Raw genomic sequence first — 15,482 nt, forward strand, 5'->3', positions numbered from 1 at the left:
CTCACTAACATATTCCTTCATAATGTAGACATTTTATCAATATGCAGCCAAGGAAGATGGTGGCAAACAGATCCATCTTGGTAGAAGACTGGTATATTTTACCAGCTTCTAAAAGCTTCTCCTCCATTGTCAAGCCCACTACAGTAGGCCCTTGGTATCCTCTGGGGTTTCGTTCCAAGACAACAATGGATACCAAAATACATAGATGTTCAGTTCCCACTATATATAATGACATAATAAAAGTGTACCCTCCATATAAAATGGCACAAGCATGGTTTGCTTTTTAGATATTTAAAAATATTTTCCAGCTCTGGATATTTAAATTCATGGGTGCAGAATCTACAGATATGATGGCCCAACTGTACTCATTCTAGCAGAATAAAGCAGGAGGAGATGGGGCAAGAAATAGGGCCCTCTCTGATACACAACTGGTTGTTTTGTTCTGCTTTCCTCCTCCTTTTCCCCCTTTTGTGTTAGACAGTAAGCCTGCAAGAGAGGTCTGTTTTGATTTTATTGATTTCATGTAAGCTGTTCTAGTAAGCTTTCAATTTAGATCTAAGATAAAAAAAAATACTATATATAAAGCAACCAAGCAAACTTATCCATGACTTCTTTCATGTTGTTTTTGTTTAAAAATATATGTAAAAGAGTACATGGTGGGTTAGATGCATGATACCTTTTGATTATCAGTACAATGAAACACCCATTGTATTAAAAAAAAACATAGCCCAAAACCACCAATGACCATTGAACAAAAAATTAAACAAATATACAGAAGTGAGAAAGCAACACATCTGTAGTGGGAAAGTAAATGCCAAGCCCCCAGGTAAGTCAGGTAATGCTAATCTTCCATTTGGCCTCTGTGTTAACTTGTCCAGACTTACTCTTTCTAGTCTTTCTCAGTACAATTTGGTGGCAGAAAATGTAGGTATAGAGTTAGATAAGAAAGTTAGGACAGAGGAAGGAACGATTATCCTGTCAGCAAAGTACTAGCCATGTTAGTTTGTTGCAACAAAACAACAATTCCTTACATCCAATGCTTAGTTCCAGTTAATGTACATGAATTCAATTAATGGAATTTACATAGGATTGATTTACTAAATTCCCATTGATTTAGTGAGTCTGTTCTAATTGAGACAATTACTGTACAATGAGGTCAATGGGTATTGTGGCATCTTAAAGACTAAGATTTATTTCACATCAGCTTTCATTGACTTCAACCCGCATCATCAGTTGTGTTTGAAGATGTAGGCTGGGGTCTATGAAAGTTTCTACTAAATATAGTGTGTGAATCTTTGAGATTTGACAAGATTCTAGGATTTATTTTTTATTTATTTTTTAAAATTACATATTCATTCACAAAATTTTATAAATTCACGCACTAGTTTAACAAATTCACAGACTCTACCAAAGGACTGGCATTTGTTCAAGTGGGAGAACATAATGTACCGTTTCTAAAAGTTTTAGAAATATTACTCTAATTTTCTCCACTATTTTACTACAGTTGTTGGAGAGAGGACACATAATATGTGCTTATAATAAACGGAAAGTGCCTCTTCTGCAAAGTCTCTGCAAATATAGTCAGGCTGAGAGTTTTGGTTTCTGATTACAGATAGGCTTTCTCTTTCATTGTTTGTTTAACCGTTCCTCCTTCCAAAGCATCCACATTGACAAAATCTCTAACGCCCTGATTTATGGTTTTCAGGGAATGACACCACTTCACTGGGCTGCTTTCCACAATCGGCCCCAGCATGTCCAAACACTTCTGCACAAAGGAGCTGATCCAACACTGGTGGACAAAGATTTTAAGACGGCTCTTCATTGGGCAGTTCAGGTACAGAACAGCAATCGACCAATTAATTGGAAACTCTGTTTGCCCCCAAAACCTTGGAGGTTTTTTTAAATAAAGAAAGTGTATATAAGTCCATGTTGAGTTCCTACATCAGGAGAAAGGCAAGATAAAAAATAAAGTAAATAAAACAAATAAGGCAGTTCTTTGCCTTTATATTTCTCAAAACCAACTAAAACTCTTGTCATGCGGCCACCGAAAAAGGCAAATGTCGCTTCGCCGCATAATATTGTATAATATTTGAGTTGCAGATATATGCAAAGCAGTTTGTATGTTTGGGAAGGAAAGGAAACATTATACGATAGAACCCCTGTATCAATGGGAGATATATTTCAAGACCCGCTATAGATTCCTAAAACTGCAGATATCAAGCCCTATTTTTAATTATACTTGAGCCAAAGGCATACTATAAAATTGCCCTGGACAGCCTAGAAAGCCCACAAACATTTCCAGTGGGAATGTTTTTGAGAGCATAAGTAAATGAATTAGGGAACGCATAAACCACTTGTGATGTGTTATACTTCACGTCTTCATTATATATATTCTCAGCAGATTGTCAGGCACCCATTTGGTGTGGCCTCCTGCTAGTATGTTTCTTGGTTATTCTATGAAATGGGAGGGGGGTATTGAGTCAATGGATAAGGGGGTCATATAATATGCAGACTTTGTTGCTGATTGTTTTGGTTAAGCCCTATCTCCCTGAACATTTGGTTTTCAGAGTGGGAACCGGTTCCTCTGTTCGATCATCCTGAGCCACCGTCAGGGACCATCAATAATAAACTACGATGATGAGAACGGAAAGACTTGCATTCACATTGCTGCTGCTGCGGGATACAGTGATATTATCACTGAGCTGGCAAAAATCTCAGAATGCAACCTGCAAGCCCTCGACGTTGATGACAGGTGACCATGGAAACCATCTGAAAAGAGCTGCATCCATAGCTCCAGATGGGACCTTCATTAATCTGACCCTCCGGTTAAAGGGTGTCTGGCTGCTTGATAATGAAACATGGCTTCTAATGAAAGGATACTCAGTCTCTTTGTGTCTTGCTTGCTCAGCAGCTCCTTGGCAAACAAACTCATTAACGTTTATTTTTGTAACCTGCCCTCGTGCAAGGCTAAAATCAAGTTCTGTTTGGGAGATTTAGTCAGTGTACACTTAAATGTTAATCTAATGTGCATCTACATTATAAAATTAAAGCAGTTTGATACCACTTTAACTGCCTTGGCTTAATGCTACGAGATTCTGGGATCTGAAAGTTTACAAGGCCATTAGATCTCTCTGCCAAAGAATGCTGGTGTATCACCAAACTACAAATCCCAGAATTAGCACTGAGACATGGCAGTTAAAGTGGTCTCAAACTGCATTAATTCTGCAGTGTAGATGCACCCGGGGTTTACAGCACATATCAATAAGAATAAGTCCTTTAAATTAGGTAATAATAGTAATGAAGAAAGTACATATAACGCAAGTAGGGTTAAAGAGAAAGAATATAAAATATGAGATCTATAAGCATTTCCACTCCAGAAACTCCCATTTAAGAAATCAAATAGCTACAGTTGCAAATTTCAGGGAAACTTACAATCAGCAAAATACTATTTTTAAAACAAATGGATGAGCCTTCGGAGACACAATGTCATTTATGGCTTTGAGGGCGAAATTAATACCATTCACAATGCAAAATCATAATGTTTTTTGTTAAATTAAATTTATTTTGGTGGGCTTCCTCAAGGAAAAAAACTCTCACAATAGCATAAAAATAATTATTATGCATTGCATCAAATACAGTAAAAATAGAAATTGCCAATAAAACTAGACCAAGAACTCCAAGAAAAGCAAGGAAAATAGATGGGTCTTCTAAGTCTTTCTGAAGGCTGTACAAAAAAACCTGAGCCAAATAAAACAATGAATGAAGCTAATTCCCCAAGATGTGGGTTACCAAGAAAAAATATTTGTGCTGCGATGAAAAATCTGGATCTTGATGCAAAGGCCAATTGGCAATTCCCAGATCATATCATAGATTGTGTGACAGAGGTGCCAGCAGAATATAAATTGTGCTAGATATGCTAAAGTTTCTGGCAGTGTTTAATGTTCAAATCCAGTCATTTCGATGTAGCATCAGAAGAACAATTGAGCAAGCCTCCCAGAGAAGGAACAAAGGTAGGCAAATGATCAGACTTCACAAGTTCCAGAAAATCTTTTAAATGCAGAAACATATGGTAAGCAGCAATCCTGTCACTTGGTTCTAACATAGCATTATGTTCAAATGAGCAGTGAAGAATTTCCCCAACTTAACTTGATGTGGTGCAATAGCAGATTCCCAGATTAGCTTAGTGTTTACACCTTATTTTATTTTTTGGTTATTTAATATTTAAATTTTTTTTACTTAAGTGATATTTGTCTTTACTGTTCTAATGTAGCACAAATCCTATGTAAAATCATACTACGTATTTTTGACATTAATATTGAAATATGAAATATATACAGAAAGTCTTTACTTTATTCCTATCCTGATTTTAAATAGCATGAGGTTACAAAACACATTTCCTTCTTCCCCTTTAGGACGCCTTTGCACTGGGCTGCAGCCGCAGGAAAACCAGACTGTGTGAAGACCTTACTACAGCTGGGAATAGATAGCAGCCCAAGAGATATCAATGAGAACACTCCACTGACATATGCTATTTACTCTGGGAACCCTGCTTGTGTTAAACTGCTCTCCCAAGAGAACAGGTGAAAAAAAATCCCCTTTCTTTTCCGTCAATTAATTTTTTTTATTTAGACAAAATGTACATACAAACACACAAAAACCATCAAAAACAAAAAACAAACTCTAACACGACTAGACTTCATGTCAGGGGAAATCCTTTGTCTTTACCTTACATACAAACACACAGATATGCAATATTTTATTTTTAACAGTGGTTCTCAATTGTAGAATTGGCTGCATTATTTTCTCACCATAGATTTTTGTCTTATTCCTCAAGGCCAGAGATTGTTCATCAAGTTTCTTCGCAAAATAATGCATTCCTGAAGAAAGAAAGTAGGTTCTGCAGGCTGAACCAACTCTTCTCCAGCAAAAAGAAAAAAGGAGACTGGAAGGCAAATCCTAAAGAGAAGAATAAGGACAGGCTTCAGAGGGAAGAGACCTCAGAAGTAGATGAGATTATCACCACATTCGACTGCATTATGGATGCCGACTGCAAAAGTTCTTTAGAAGAGAGCGCCACAGCTATTGATTTTAAAAGAAGAACCACAGATACTAAAAAGTACCTCATCTCAGAAAACATTACCCCAGACTGCAATGGCCTTCCGCCAATAAGAACACAAAGCCTCCCTCCCATTACTGCAGGCCATCCTTTTTTAACAGCTTCCCATACGGCAACCTCTAACATGTGTTTGGGCCCCGAAACCCTCCCTTTTCCACACCAGTCCCAAAAAAGCAGAAGTGAACATGACTTGTCAAATCAAAGGGGCAGCCGACAAACCTTGGACAATCCTTGGAAAGCTGACACTAACCAAATACTCACATGTAAAGTCTGGACAACAATGCCTTCTGATAATAAACTGATAGATGGATTGTTCCCAAACAAATCGAATCATGTGCTGTTGTGTCCTCCCCATCTTCCACACCTGCCTAGTTCTCCACCAGGTAATTTTTTTCCTGCTCTGTATTTATTGGATGCAATCAACAAAATTGCCACATGTGTCTTCCTTAGCACAGAAGAACACATCTATTTCATTAAATGAGGTATACCTATGACGGCACACCCATCTGGCTTTAGTGTCTGGCTTTCCTCGGGGGCTATCTGTATACCTTCAATTAAGATCAAGACCCTTAACATACAGAGGCACTTTAGACAAGGTGAAAAGATAACCAAAACAAGTTTACTGAAAACAAGATGAATAAAGGGTTAACTCCACCCAGGGCTATTAAAAGATAGCTTAAAACAATACATTACAAAAGGAGATTTTGCTGACTGCAGTCATCTCTATGGACGGAGCCTTTGAAAGTCCTCTGTCTCTGGTGTGAAGCAATGGCTCACAAGCTGGAGCCCAAGAGCTGTCTCAGTCTTCTTTGCAAAGCCTAAGCTGGTCAAAGGCTTCTGTTGTCTCTGGGACTAGTGGTATAAGAATACTGCTAAATGCGGTGTTTATAGTTCTAAGGATGGCTGTTTGAATTGCTAGGCCTAGAATTTCCAGACAAAAACCAGGCCTGAAGGCTATATAGATCTACTGCAGAAAGAAAAAAAGTCTAGCAACAGAACTCTGTGCAGACAAATGAACTAAACCAACTAAGGCTAGACTCTAGAGGGATTTTATGCTCCACCCAAAAACTAATACAAATGGAGGCATCTACACTATTGGGAAAACCTAAACGGGGAACTAAAGCAAAGGAGAGGAAAGGCAGAGCCAAGATTTCACAATATCTGTATATGAAATCAGAAGGAATGGGCTAGGATCTCCCCCAGGTACCATCTATGTTACCACGCCCTGTCTTTTCAAAACAATTGTAATATATGTATCTATTTGTTTGATTGTTTCAGGCAAAAATGTCCAACAGGCAACATTAGATGGACCCAAAGTAAGAGATCTAACACCTGTGAGAAAAAACTTGTCATCCATACCAAACCACTGTGTTCAGAAAGGTAAGAATTGTACAGAGGTGATAACTCTGTAAAAATGGCTTAGGTGCCTCTAATTTTTTCTTAATTCAGAACAATGCTTTATATTTTTAAAGATTAAAAAAATGTAATTCTTACACCAATACTGACATCTTTCTGATACCATCTTCAGGAAATACAAACATCAAATACATCTTAACCCAATACTGTCTGCATGATTTCAATAAATAATATTTTCAAAAAGGCTACGTCTTCAGAGCATAGCATTCTTCTCCCAGGTCAAGTGAACTACATATGTAAAATATTCTGTGTTACTGTGGTAACCGTCCTTAGGCCATTCTAATCTAATATTATGTTCTTATAAAACAGGTCAACAAGTAATTTTCTGTGAAAAGAAATAATGTGACGCAATGGCGCTAGTCTGCACAATATGATTCTATGTGCATTTAAAAGACTTGGAGGACTTCACATTATGACCACTACATAATGGTGCTCTGTCTCGAGCAGAACTGTCAAACTTGTGGCTCTCCAGATGTTTGGGCCTCCAACTCCCAGATGCCTTAGCCAGCTCATCCAGTGGTAAGGAATTATGGGAGCTGGCATTCAAAACTCCTGGAGGGCCATACGTTTGACCCAACAGGTTTAGTGTGTTAGACTGGGACTTGGGAAATCCACTGAGCCATGAGAACTTAATGGATCACCTGAGATCAGTCAAGTTATCTGTGTGTCCAGTTTACCACCACAGTTCATTTATTTCATGTTTCCATACAAGTTGGAAAGGAATGTTAAGGCATATACAGTTTTTGGTAGTTATTTGCACTTTGGTAAGATTTTCAAAACACTATTTTTTTAAAAAAAAGAGCATTCATAGTAGTGAGTGAAAGCACTGAATGTATCTGCATAATGTTTGGACAGGTTGCATGCATTAGTGTGCCTATATTGCCTACAGCCTTTTATAGCAATTAATATCAATTTGGATCTGGAAATAACATGCAGACACATCAGCTGCTAATATACTGGTCTGTAAGAGACCAGTATCTTTTTACCTGGGCCAATACTGGAAAGCAACAAATGCATGTTTCTGTATAGCAGAAGCTAGCTAGTACACTTAAGTTTATACAGTAGGGTAGAAAGATTTAGTACACCTTTTAAAAATAAAGAATACATAAATAAATGTTAATAGAATATAATAGCTTTATTGTCATTATGCTATTGAACAATAAAATTAAATGCCTTTCCCAGGACACACCACAAAACAACACACACACCCCTCCACACCCCAACCACCACCACACAGCCCCCAATGCCACATCAATGTGAAACCATGGAATTCAACATAGCCACATCTCTAGGATAAAAGCCATCTCTCAATCACTTTGTCCTAGTCTTTATCACCCTGTACCATCTGCCAGATAGTAATAATTCAAAAAAAGAATATGCTGGGTGAGATACAGTATTTTTGTTTGATTAAAAGCTCATGCAAGCTGAGTTTCTGCTTATGCCAAAATGTATTGCTTCAGTAGGTTATGTCAGTGATTTAGAGAAGTCTAGCTGGCAGAAGCACTCTGTTCAGTGTTACATTTGCATGATGCTTCTGGGCTAAACACAAAAGTTTCCGATCACAGTAATTCCTGTATAGTGACATCTTGAAGCCAAAAACAGCAACTGTACACACAGCATCTTAGAGAAAAAGTGTAGGCAGCACCAGATGAATACTTACATGTAATAAAAAACCCCAATAATATTTTAAACAAATGAAGTGACTGCACAGTTAGTGGTGATGTTGGATTGATCCATCCTTCAAGGGCTTGAGCACAAAAGGCACACCATAACAAAATGTCTATCAAATACTGTGCTGAAAACAAGGAGAATGTAAATAACATGAACAATATATGTGTATATAGCAATGCAACCTAACTGTATTGGAAATAAGGCTTATTGTTTAGAAAACATACTTAAGACTGCAATCTCAATTTGAAATGGGTCTTATATTCAGAACAGAATTCCATAAAATGTCAAAAGACAAAGTCAGAGTGAGAAAATGTTAAGATTAGAACATTATAACAGTAACAGAATAAAAAAGATAAAAACAGGAAATACTTAAAATGAAACTACAGTAGAAGACATGAAAGATATTCAAGTAATACTGACACAAATGTTTTGTAGAGGTTGAGACATGTCTGTTTACAGGACAAACCAATGCATATTTACACAAAAATGACCCCCACAGTATGTAACAGAATTTATTCTCATGACTTTCTAGCCTTGAGGTGTGACTGACTCTGTCCACTTTAAAGTAAAACCCAAAGAACCCAATTGACTTCCTTCAGTATGGATAGGCAGAGGACTACACTCTTGGATATTCTAAATGTTTGCCCCATCATGCCATTGTGCTGGGAACTTTACCAAAAATTCATTATACAGTTGGTCCTCCATATCCAATAATTCTGTATCCATGGATTCAACTATCCACCATAGGAAAACACTCCAAAAATCCCTTAAAGAAAATCTTTATTTTTCTATATCATTTTATCTAATGAGACGAGCATCCATAGATTTTGGTATCCACAAAGAATCTTGGAACCAAACCAAAAAGGATACCAAGTATCTACCACATTATTTGAAGATTTTTGGTCCTTGTTTAGACTCATGGTCACTGTGAAAAAGTATGTTTATACTACATGATAAAAAATACTGACAGTAACACAGTTGGAGAAACAAATGTACACGCATACAGTAGAATTCAGCAGCACCAATTTTACCTTAAATCCCTATTTATGCTCCTTTTATTGTATGGACACGTGTCCGTGCTTAAGTGTTCTTCTTAAAAATATATTATAGGACTGCAACAAGTATGCCTAAAATAGTTTCAAAGAAACATGAGTCAAGAGCCCACATCCTCTATCCATACATTATATTTCTAGCAAAAATCATTGCATTCAGTTGAGACCCCAAAATAGTCATCTGCTGCAGGATGTGAAATTTCTTTCCTTCTCTAGAGTTTTAGCACTGTTTAACATGTCCAATATTATTCTCATCTTCCCTTCCCAAAATAGAAATAAAATCCTTTCCAGACTTTTCCCTCCTCTTTTTCATGACTTTAACTGCAAGCTTCTGGACAGCTTTCAAGAGAAACAAGGGCTTCATGCCTATGTAGATTTGTTAACATAATTGCACAGATGCATGCCACGCAGTTGGACTTATGAGAAAAGAGCTCATTTCTCAACCACATACATTTCAGTTCCATGCATTTTTCTCAACTAACACACATACATACGCAAATTGCACGACAACAGGAAAAAACAAATAGGTATTTTTCTTTCTCTCTTCAATATTTACCCAATGACTCGTTCAAATGAACAAACCTAATGTACAGCAATCAGTGTTGGAGTAACCCTTTCTCTCAATGAAATGTTTGTGCTTGTGTGTCTGCATGACATCCCACCATCATATTTACGGTACTAGAAAATCACATTGCCTCATACATGGGTGTTTACAGGACATCCTGATGACAGTATCTTCTGTTTGTAGCCCTCCTGTGTTTTCCCGTTGTTTCTTCCATTCTTTTTCTTACCAGGAGAAAACTGGTAAGGATGGAATAGACAGACCTCTGCTGTTTAGTTGTGTGAAGAAGGAGCCTTCTACCAGGAATATAACTTTGAAAAGTTACCCTTTTGAATTATAGAGGCCATGCTGGCTGGTTAATTTGGGGTCTTGTAATTAAAAACAAATGTTTCCAATCCCTACTCTGGAAGCACCCTAGTAACCAAACCCAGCATGAGACTTTGCAGATCAAACTTCATATTCAAAGCCTGAACCTTGAGAAGGAACAGATTAGACAAGGAACAGACTTAACCCCTGGTTGTCTCTGAGCTTAACCATGATATCTTCTAGCATAAGGGAATCTTTATCATTTTACTTTTATGGGAAACAGTAAAGTGCTATGTCTGTCAATATTATTATTATTAAGTTGGTCTCTGTCCTCAGAATTGGGGAACAAGTTCATTGCTAAGGGGATTCCACAGGACAACACAAGCTCTGGAGAGATCACTGCAGTACACCAACGTTCTTATTTAAAACGCTCTAGTTTAAAAACAACAGCACGCAACAGCACTTTTTTGAGCTATGATTCCCAGTGGCGATGCTGCCGAGAAGATTCTGGTAGAACAAACAAAAAATTCCAAGTTCCAAATCAGCAGCACCAACACACCATTTGAAACACTAGAAATCATTGATCATGTTTATAGAATCATAGAAACATGGAGCTGGAAGAGATCTCATGGGCCATCCAGTCCAACCCCATTCTGCCAAGAAACAGGAAAATCACATTCAAAGCACCCCCGACAGATGGCCATCCAGCCTCTGCTTAAAAGCCTCCAAAGAAGGAGCCTCCACCACAGTCCAGGGCAGAGAGTTCCACTGCCAAACAGTTTTCACAGTGAGGAAGTTCTTCCTAACATTCAGGTGGAATCTCCTTTCCTGTAGTTTAAAGCCATTGTTCCGCATCCTAGTCTCCAGGGCAACAGAAAACAAGCTTGCTCTGTCCTCCCTATGACTTCCCCTCACATATTTATGCATGGCTATCATGTCTCCGCTCAGCCTTCTCTTCTGCAGGCTAAACATGCCCAGTTCTTTAAGCCGCTCCTCATGGGGCTTGTTCTCCAGACCCTTGATCATTTTAGTCACCCTCCTCTGGACACATTCCAGCTTGTCAACATCTCCCTTTAATTGCGGTGCCCAGAATTGGACACAGTATTCCAGGTGTGGTCAGACCAAGGCAGAATAGAGGGGGAGCATGACTTCCCTGGATCTAGACACTAGACTCCTATTGATGCAGGCCAAAATCCCATTGGCTTTTTTAGCAGCCGCAGCACATTGTTGGGTCATGTTTAACTTGTTGTCCATGAGGACTCCAATATCTTTTTCACACATACTGCTGTTTCCCAAACACTTGCTCTGGACCACAAGTGGTGTACCTGTGGGCAAGAAGTTCCGCAAAGACCTAAAACCCAATGAGAGGGAAGGAAAAAATTCTAACTTGCTTGACACATTCCCATCAATCTTCTCCAAAGAAACTCTGTATTCCAAAGGAACCATCCATTAGTATCAATGGAAGCCTCCCTCGATGTGTAATTAACAGCTTTAGAAAAGACTTCGTCAGGGAGAGAAAGCATTGTACATACGCACCCCCTCCTTTTGTTTCCATCCCCAAGAGGTTCTAAGGCAGGTAATTGCATTGAGTGTTTGGTTTGCATTCATGTTTAGCTTGGCACTAATTTCAAAGGGGAAGTAAAAAAGATTTGTGTGCACAGTAGACAAATATAAACCAAATTTAAATGCCTTTTACTCCCTAGTAAAGGGAACTTGCTTATGCAACTGTGGGTAGTGGTCACATAATCTGCCTGGAATTGCCACACTCAGCAAATGAATGTATTTACTATCAGTTGCTGTGCATGTGTTTACAGAACAAGAAGAGCCGTAGAAGGCAAGGGGAGTTCATAATGATTGCAAGCGAGCAAAGATAGTGGTTCAAGAGGAAAAACAAACAAGTAATACATGCTCAGAATAAGAAGGAAGGGAAGAGAAAGATAAGAACCAAAACTGAGGATTAAACCAAGAAAGCTAAGGTTGTTAAAAGAAAGAAAATAAACAGCATCAAGATAACAAATGTTCAAAACGTGACCCCAAAATTTTCAAATGTGGACAGGGAGCAATACAGTTTGTGAGATCCACAAAATAGTATATGGGGGTCCCTGCTTCCAGAAGCTATAGTTTTGCTCTCATCCTGCAACACACAAGGCTTCTGGAAAGCAAAGAAAACACATATGGGAAGCATTTGCTATCACATAGGAAACACATGGCTTTGCACTGGTTATCATAACTATGAAGACAAACGGTTTGGAACCAATTAGCAGGTTGACAAGTTATTGTGCAAAATAGGGAGGCACTGCACAGACATTTGTCACATAGACAAGGATGACAATTAATATAGCAGCCACCTGGATCTTGTCTCATTATTTTACGCAGTAAACAGTTGTCATATAATATGCTGTCATTCCCAACAGTTCAAAAAGAGCCCCACCAGCTGTAATATACAAAACAGTGAATGCACACCATACGGTGCTTTAATGTTCATACAAATGAACACAGAACAGATGTAAAAGAGAGGCACCTCAATTCTTAACTTCTAAAATGTCCTCCCATTGAAAACTTGTTTGGTTCCCCTTTCTGCTCCTTTTCTGCCAACAGGCAAAGATCTTTCTGTTTGCCCAATTCTTTGAGTATTGACACTCCGTTGTAAAAGGTCTTTTAATTGAAGCATACTGTGTTTATATGGGCCTTTCTACCAGAGCCGTAGCCAGAAAAAAAATTCAGAGGGGGTTTTGAAAATTTCGGGGGGGGGGGGTGAACCCCTAACCCCCCCGGCTACAGACCTGTCAATATCTACTTGAGATAGTGCCTGGAGGGACTCTTAATTTTTTGCATCTCACAGACTTAGCATGAGGATTTGGTTAACCAGTTAAAATTCATGAGTAAACCAGGTTTTTTTTTTAACCTGAAAAATTGGGGGGGGGGGGTTGAACCCCCAACCCCACCCCACCCCCCGGCTACAGGCCTGCTTTCTACTGCTTTTTCCCCAAAAAAAGTTTTAATATTTTTGTAAAAAAATGAATTGTGATTTTTATTGTGATTGCTTAATTGGTTTTTAACATCTCTAATATATATGTTTTGTATTTTGTTTTAATTCTAATTTGTGAGTTGCCATGTGTCCTGTATTGATAGAAATGCAAGTGATAAAATATACAAACCAATGAACAAAGACTTGGGAGAAGAAGCTAAACCTCAAGAATAAAATTTCCAGTGTAGATGTACATACAACTCTTTTTGTCTAAAGGTGCATCAAAATTCTTCCCAAAGAACAATGAATACAGTATAGACAAAATAAGGATGATGGTTTGTAAAAGACAAATGCCAGTCCATAATATGGTGTCAAAATGCATTCATTCTTCAGTGTAGATTCATCCTATGAGGAAAATGAGCAGAATTTGAAAAATCCAGCTTTTACACAAATGCATTCATACTAATCCTAATTAGAAAAATATTTAATGAATATTTCTAAGCTCTTGGGATGTGGATTTCCTTAAATCATCAGACTGAAAATTAATCATTAACAAGCTCTATTATCGCTTGGTTTGTTTCTGACCTCTCTCTCTTTGCTCTTTTCCAGCTCAACTATCACCCAGACAAGTTTCTCAGGGAGTCAAGGAGCAAAAGCCATTATCTTTAAGGACTGGCACCTCGGTTCTCCCACCAGCATTTTCCCCCAAATTCTCCAAAGGAGGACTGTCTCAGAATCACTTGCTATGCTCCTTCTTGCCAGCGCTATCAGCGAAACCTCTTCAGACAAGCAGGGTCCTACCCGCCATTCCAAGCCAAAAGGGCTCTGATCTCCCAGGGGATTCACTTACGCAGTCTTGTTGCAAATCAAACAGCGACAATTAGGCCATATAGCCAAAACCATGCAGAGACTGGTGACTAAAAATCACCAAACATTTGATTTCCAATCTGTGAGAGATTTGACAAGCAGGATTAAAAGACAATACACATCAATCAAAGTAATCTATTTGGTGCATTTATTTATTTTAATAACATATTGAGAAAATGCCAGTAAATGTATTGCTGAAACAGAGAAGGGAGGGAGGGAGGCAGGGAGGGAGGCAGGGAGGAAGATTAGTTACTACACATTATTGCTTAAAAGCTAAGAACCAGTGCCTGTTTTCCTTTCTAAGGATCTCATTTGGATTGATTCGGACCTTGCCATTGGTGTTCAGTATTAGCCCATGTTTAAATAAATCGGATAATTAATTCTCCGCCATCACATTTGTTCTTCTTATCTGGATTTGCCCACTTCATTTGCCATCACACGCATTGATGGAGTCCCCACCCATCTTGCTTCCCTCACCCTTTTTTTCCTTAAAAGACCCACCCACTATGTAAAAACGGGAGTATGAAACCTCAGTGGGGCAGAGAACTAAATAAGAATGGTATCGTGCCAACAGCTGGTGTTTGGGCCGCCTGGCTACCGAAACGGGGGTCTGCAGTTATTACTTAATTACTTCGGAACTTGCATCGCTTAATCAAGACGAGAGGTGGATTCCAGATTTCATAATACAAAACATTTCTTTTAATAAAGGAGGGAGAATGACTTAACTCTGACTGCAGGAACTTGCAGTAATAATAGACCCGAGGGAGTAATAGCGGCAAGAGAAGATTTCGGTTAACAGTTGGAACTGCCCACTTTGCATAGAAAAAATGATCAGTTTCTATCACATGGGAAAATCCATGATTTTTTCTGCATCTAAGCGCATACAGATGACTGGAGCTGGTAGATTACTGGCTCTAAATAACACATTTTTTGAATGAAACTGTTGGGGACCATCGGGCAGCCACCAAAAGTAAGCTTGTGTCATGTGATGGCAACTGAGGGACTTCAATTTAACAGTGTCTAGAAATGGAAAGATTGTGTAATGTGATGAGGTCATAAAATGAGCAAGACCCAATCCAATGTGCTTAATAATTCAGCACACATACCCCTCATTCATGACTGATTTATTCATAGTGTGTCTGTATCTCCTGGAGGCCACATAAAAAGATTTCCATATGTAGCAGCTTCACATACCATATATTGCATTTTAATGACTCTCAGCCAATAAATGTGCAACATTTAGATGGCATTATTTTGTGGCCCAAACAACAGTTCTGTTTGTATTAAAATACTACAGACTATGAACTTATCACTATATGGGGCATCTGCCCAAGTAAATACCTTTCCAGATGTCACATTTAAATCAGGTTTAAGCTTCTTGAGACTTGTCTACCTATTTCAGTAGAAGTCAATTTTCTTCAGATCGTATCCTGAGTGTGGACAAAAGATTTTTCAGTATCTCTTAACAACTAATAAAGCAGGGCGATAAAATGTTGCAATACATATAGTTATTTTCTCAGTTCC

At 38.4% G+C, this 15,482-nt stretch overlaps 1 protein-coding gene across 2 annotated transcripts in view; it reads left to right on the top strand.

The window, feature by feature from the left end:
* ankrd55 (ankyrin repeat domain 55) overlaps nt 1-14,348 on the top strand; it is a 31,067-nt gene extending 16,719 nt beyond the window's left edge. For both annotated transcript variants that reach the window (XM_003216208.4, XM_008102779.3), the window contains 6 exons: nt 1,706-1,834; nt 2,568-2,752; nt 4,413-4,580; nt 4,835-5,499; nt 6,395-6,496; nt 13,701-14,348. In XM_003216208.4, the coding sequence (XP_003216256.2) occupies nt 1,706-1,834; nt 2,568-2,752; nt 4,413-4,580; nt 4,835-5,499; nt 6,395-6,496; nt 13,701-13,975 (1,524 nt within the window). In that variant the 3' untranslated portion in view covers nt 13,976-14,348. The remainder of the gene's footprint in view (nt 1-1,705; nt 1,835-2,567; nt 2,753-4,412; nt 4,581-4,834; nt 5,500-6,394; nt 6,497-13,700) is intronic.
* Nucleotides 14,349-15,482: the final 1,134 nt, after the last annotated feature.

This window comes from Anolis carolinensis, chromosome 2, assembly GCF_035594765.1.
Source record: "Anolis carolinensis isolate JA03-04 chromosome 2, rAnoCar3.1.pri, whole genome shotgun sequence".
NCBI lineage: Eukaryota > Metazoa > Chordata > Lepidosauria > Squamata > Dactyloidae > Anolis > Anolis carolinensis.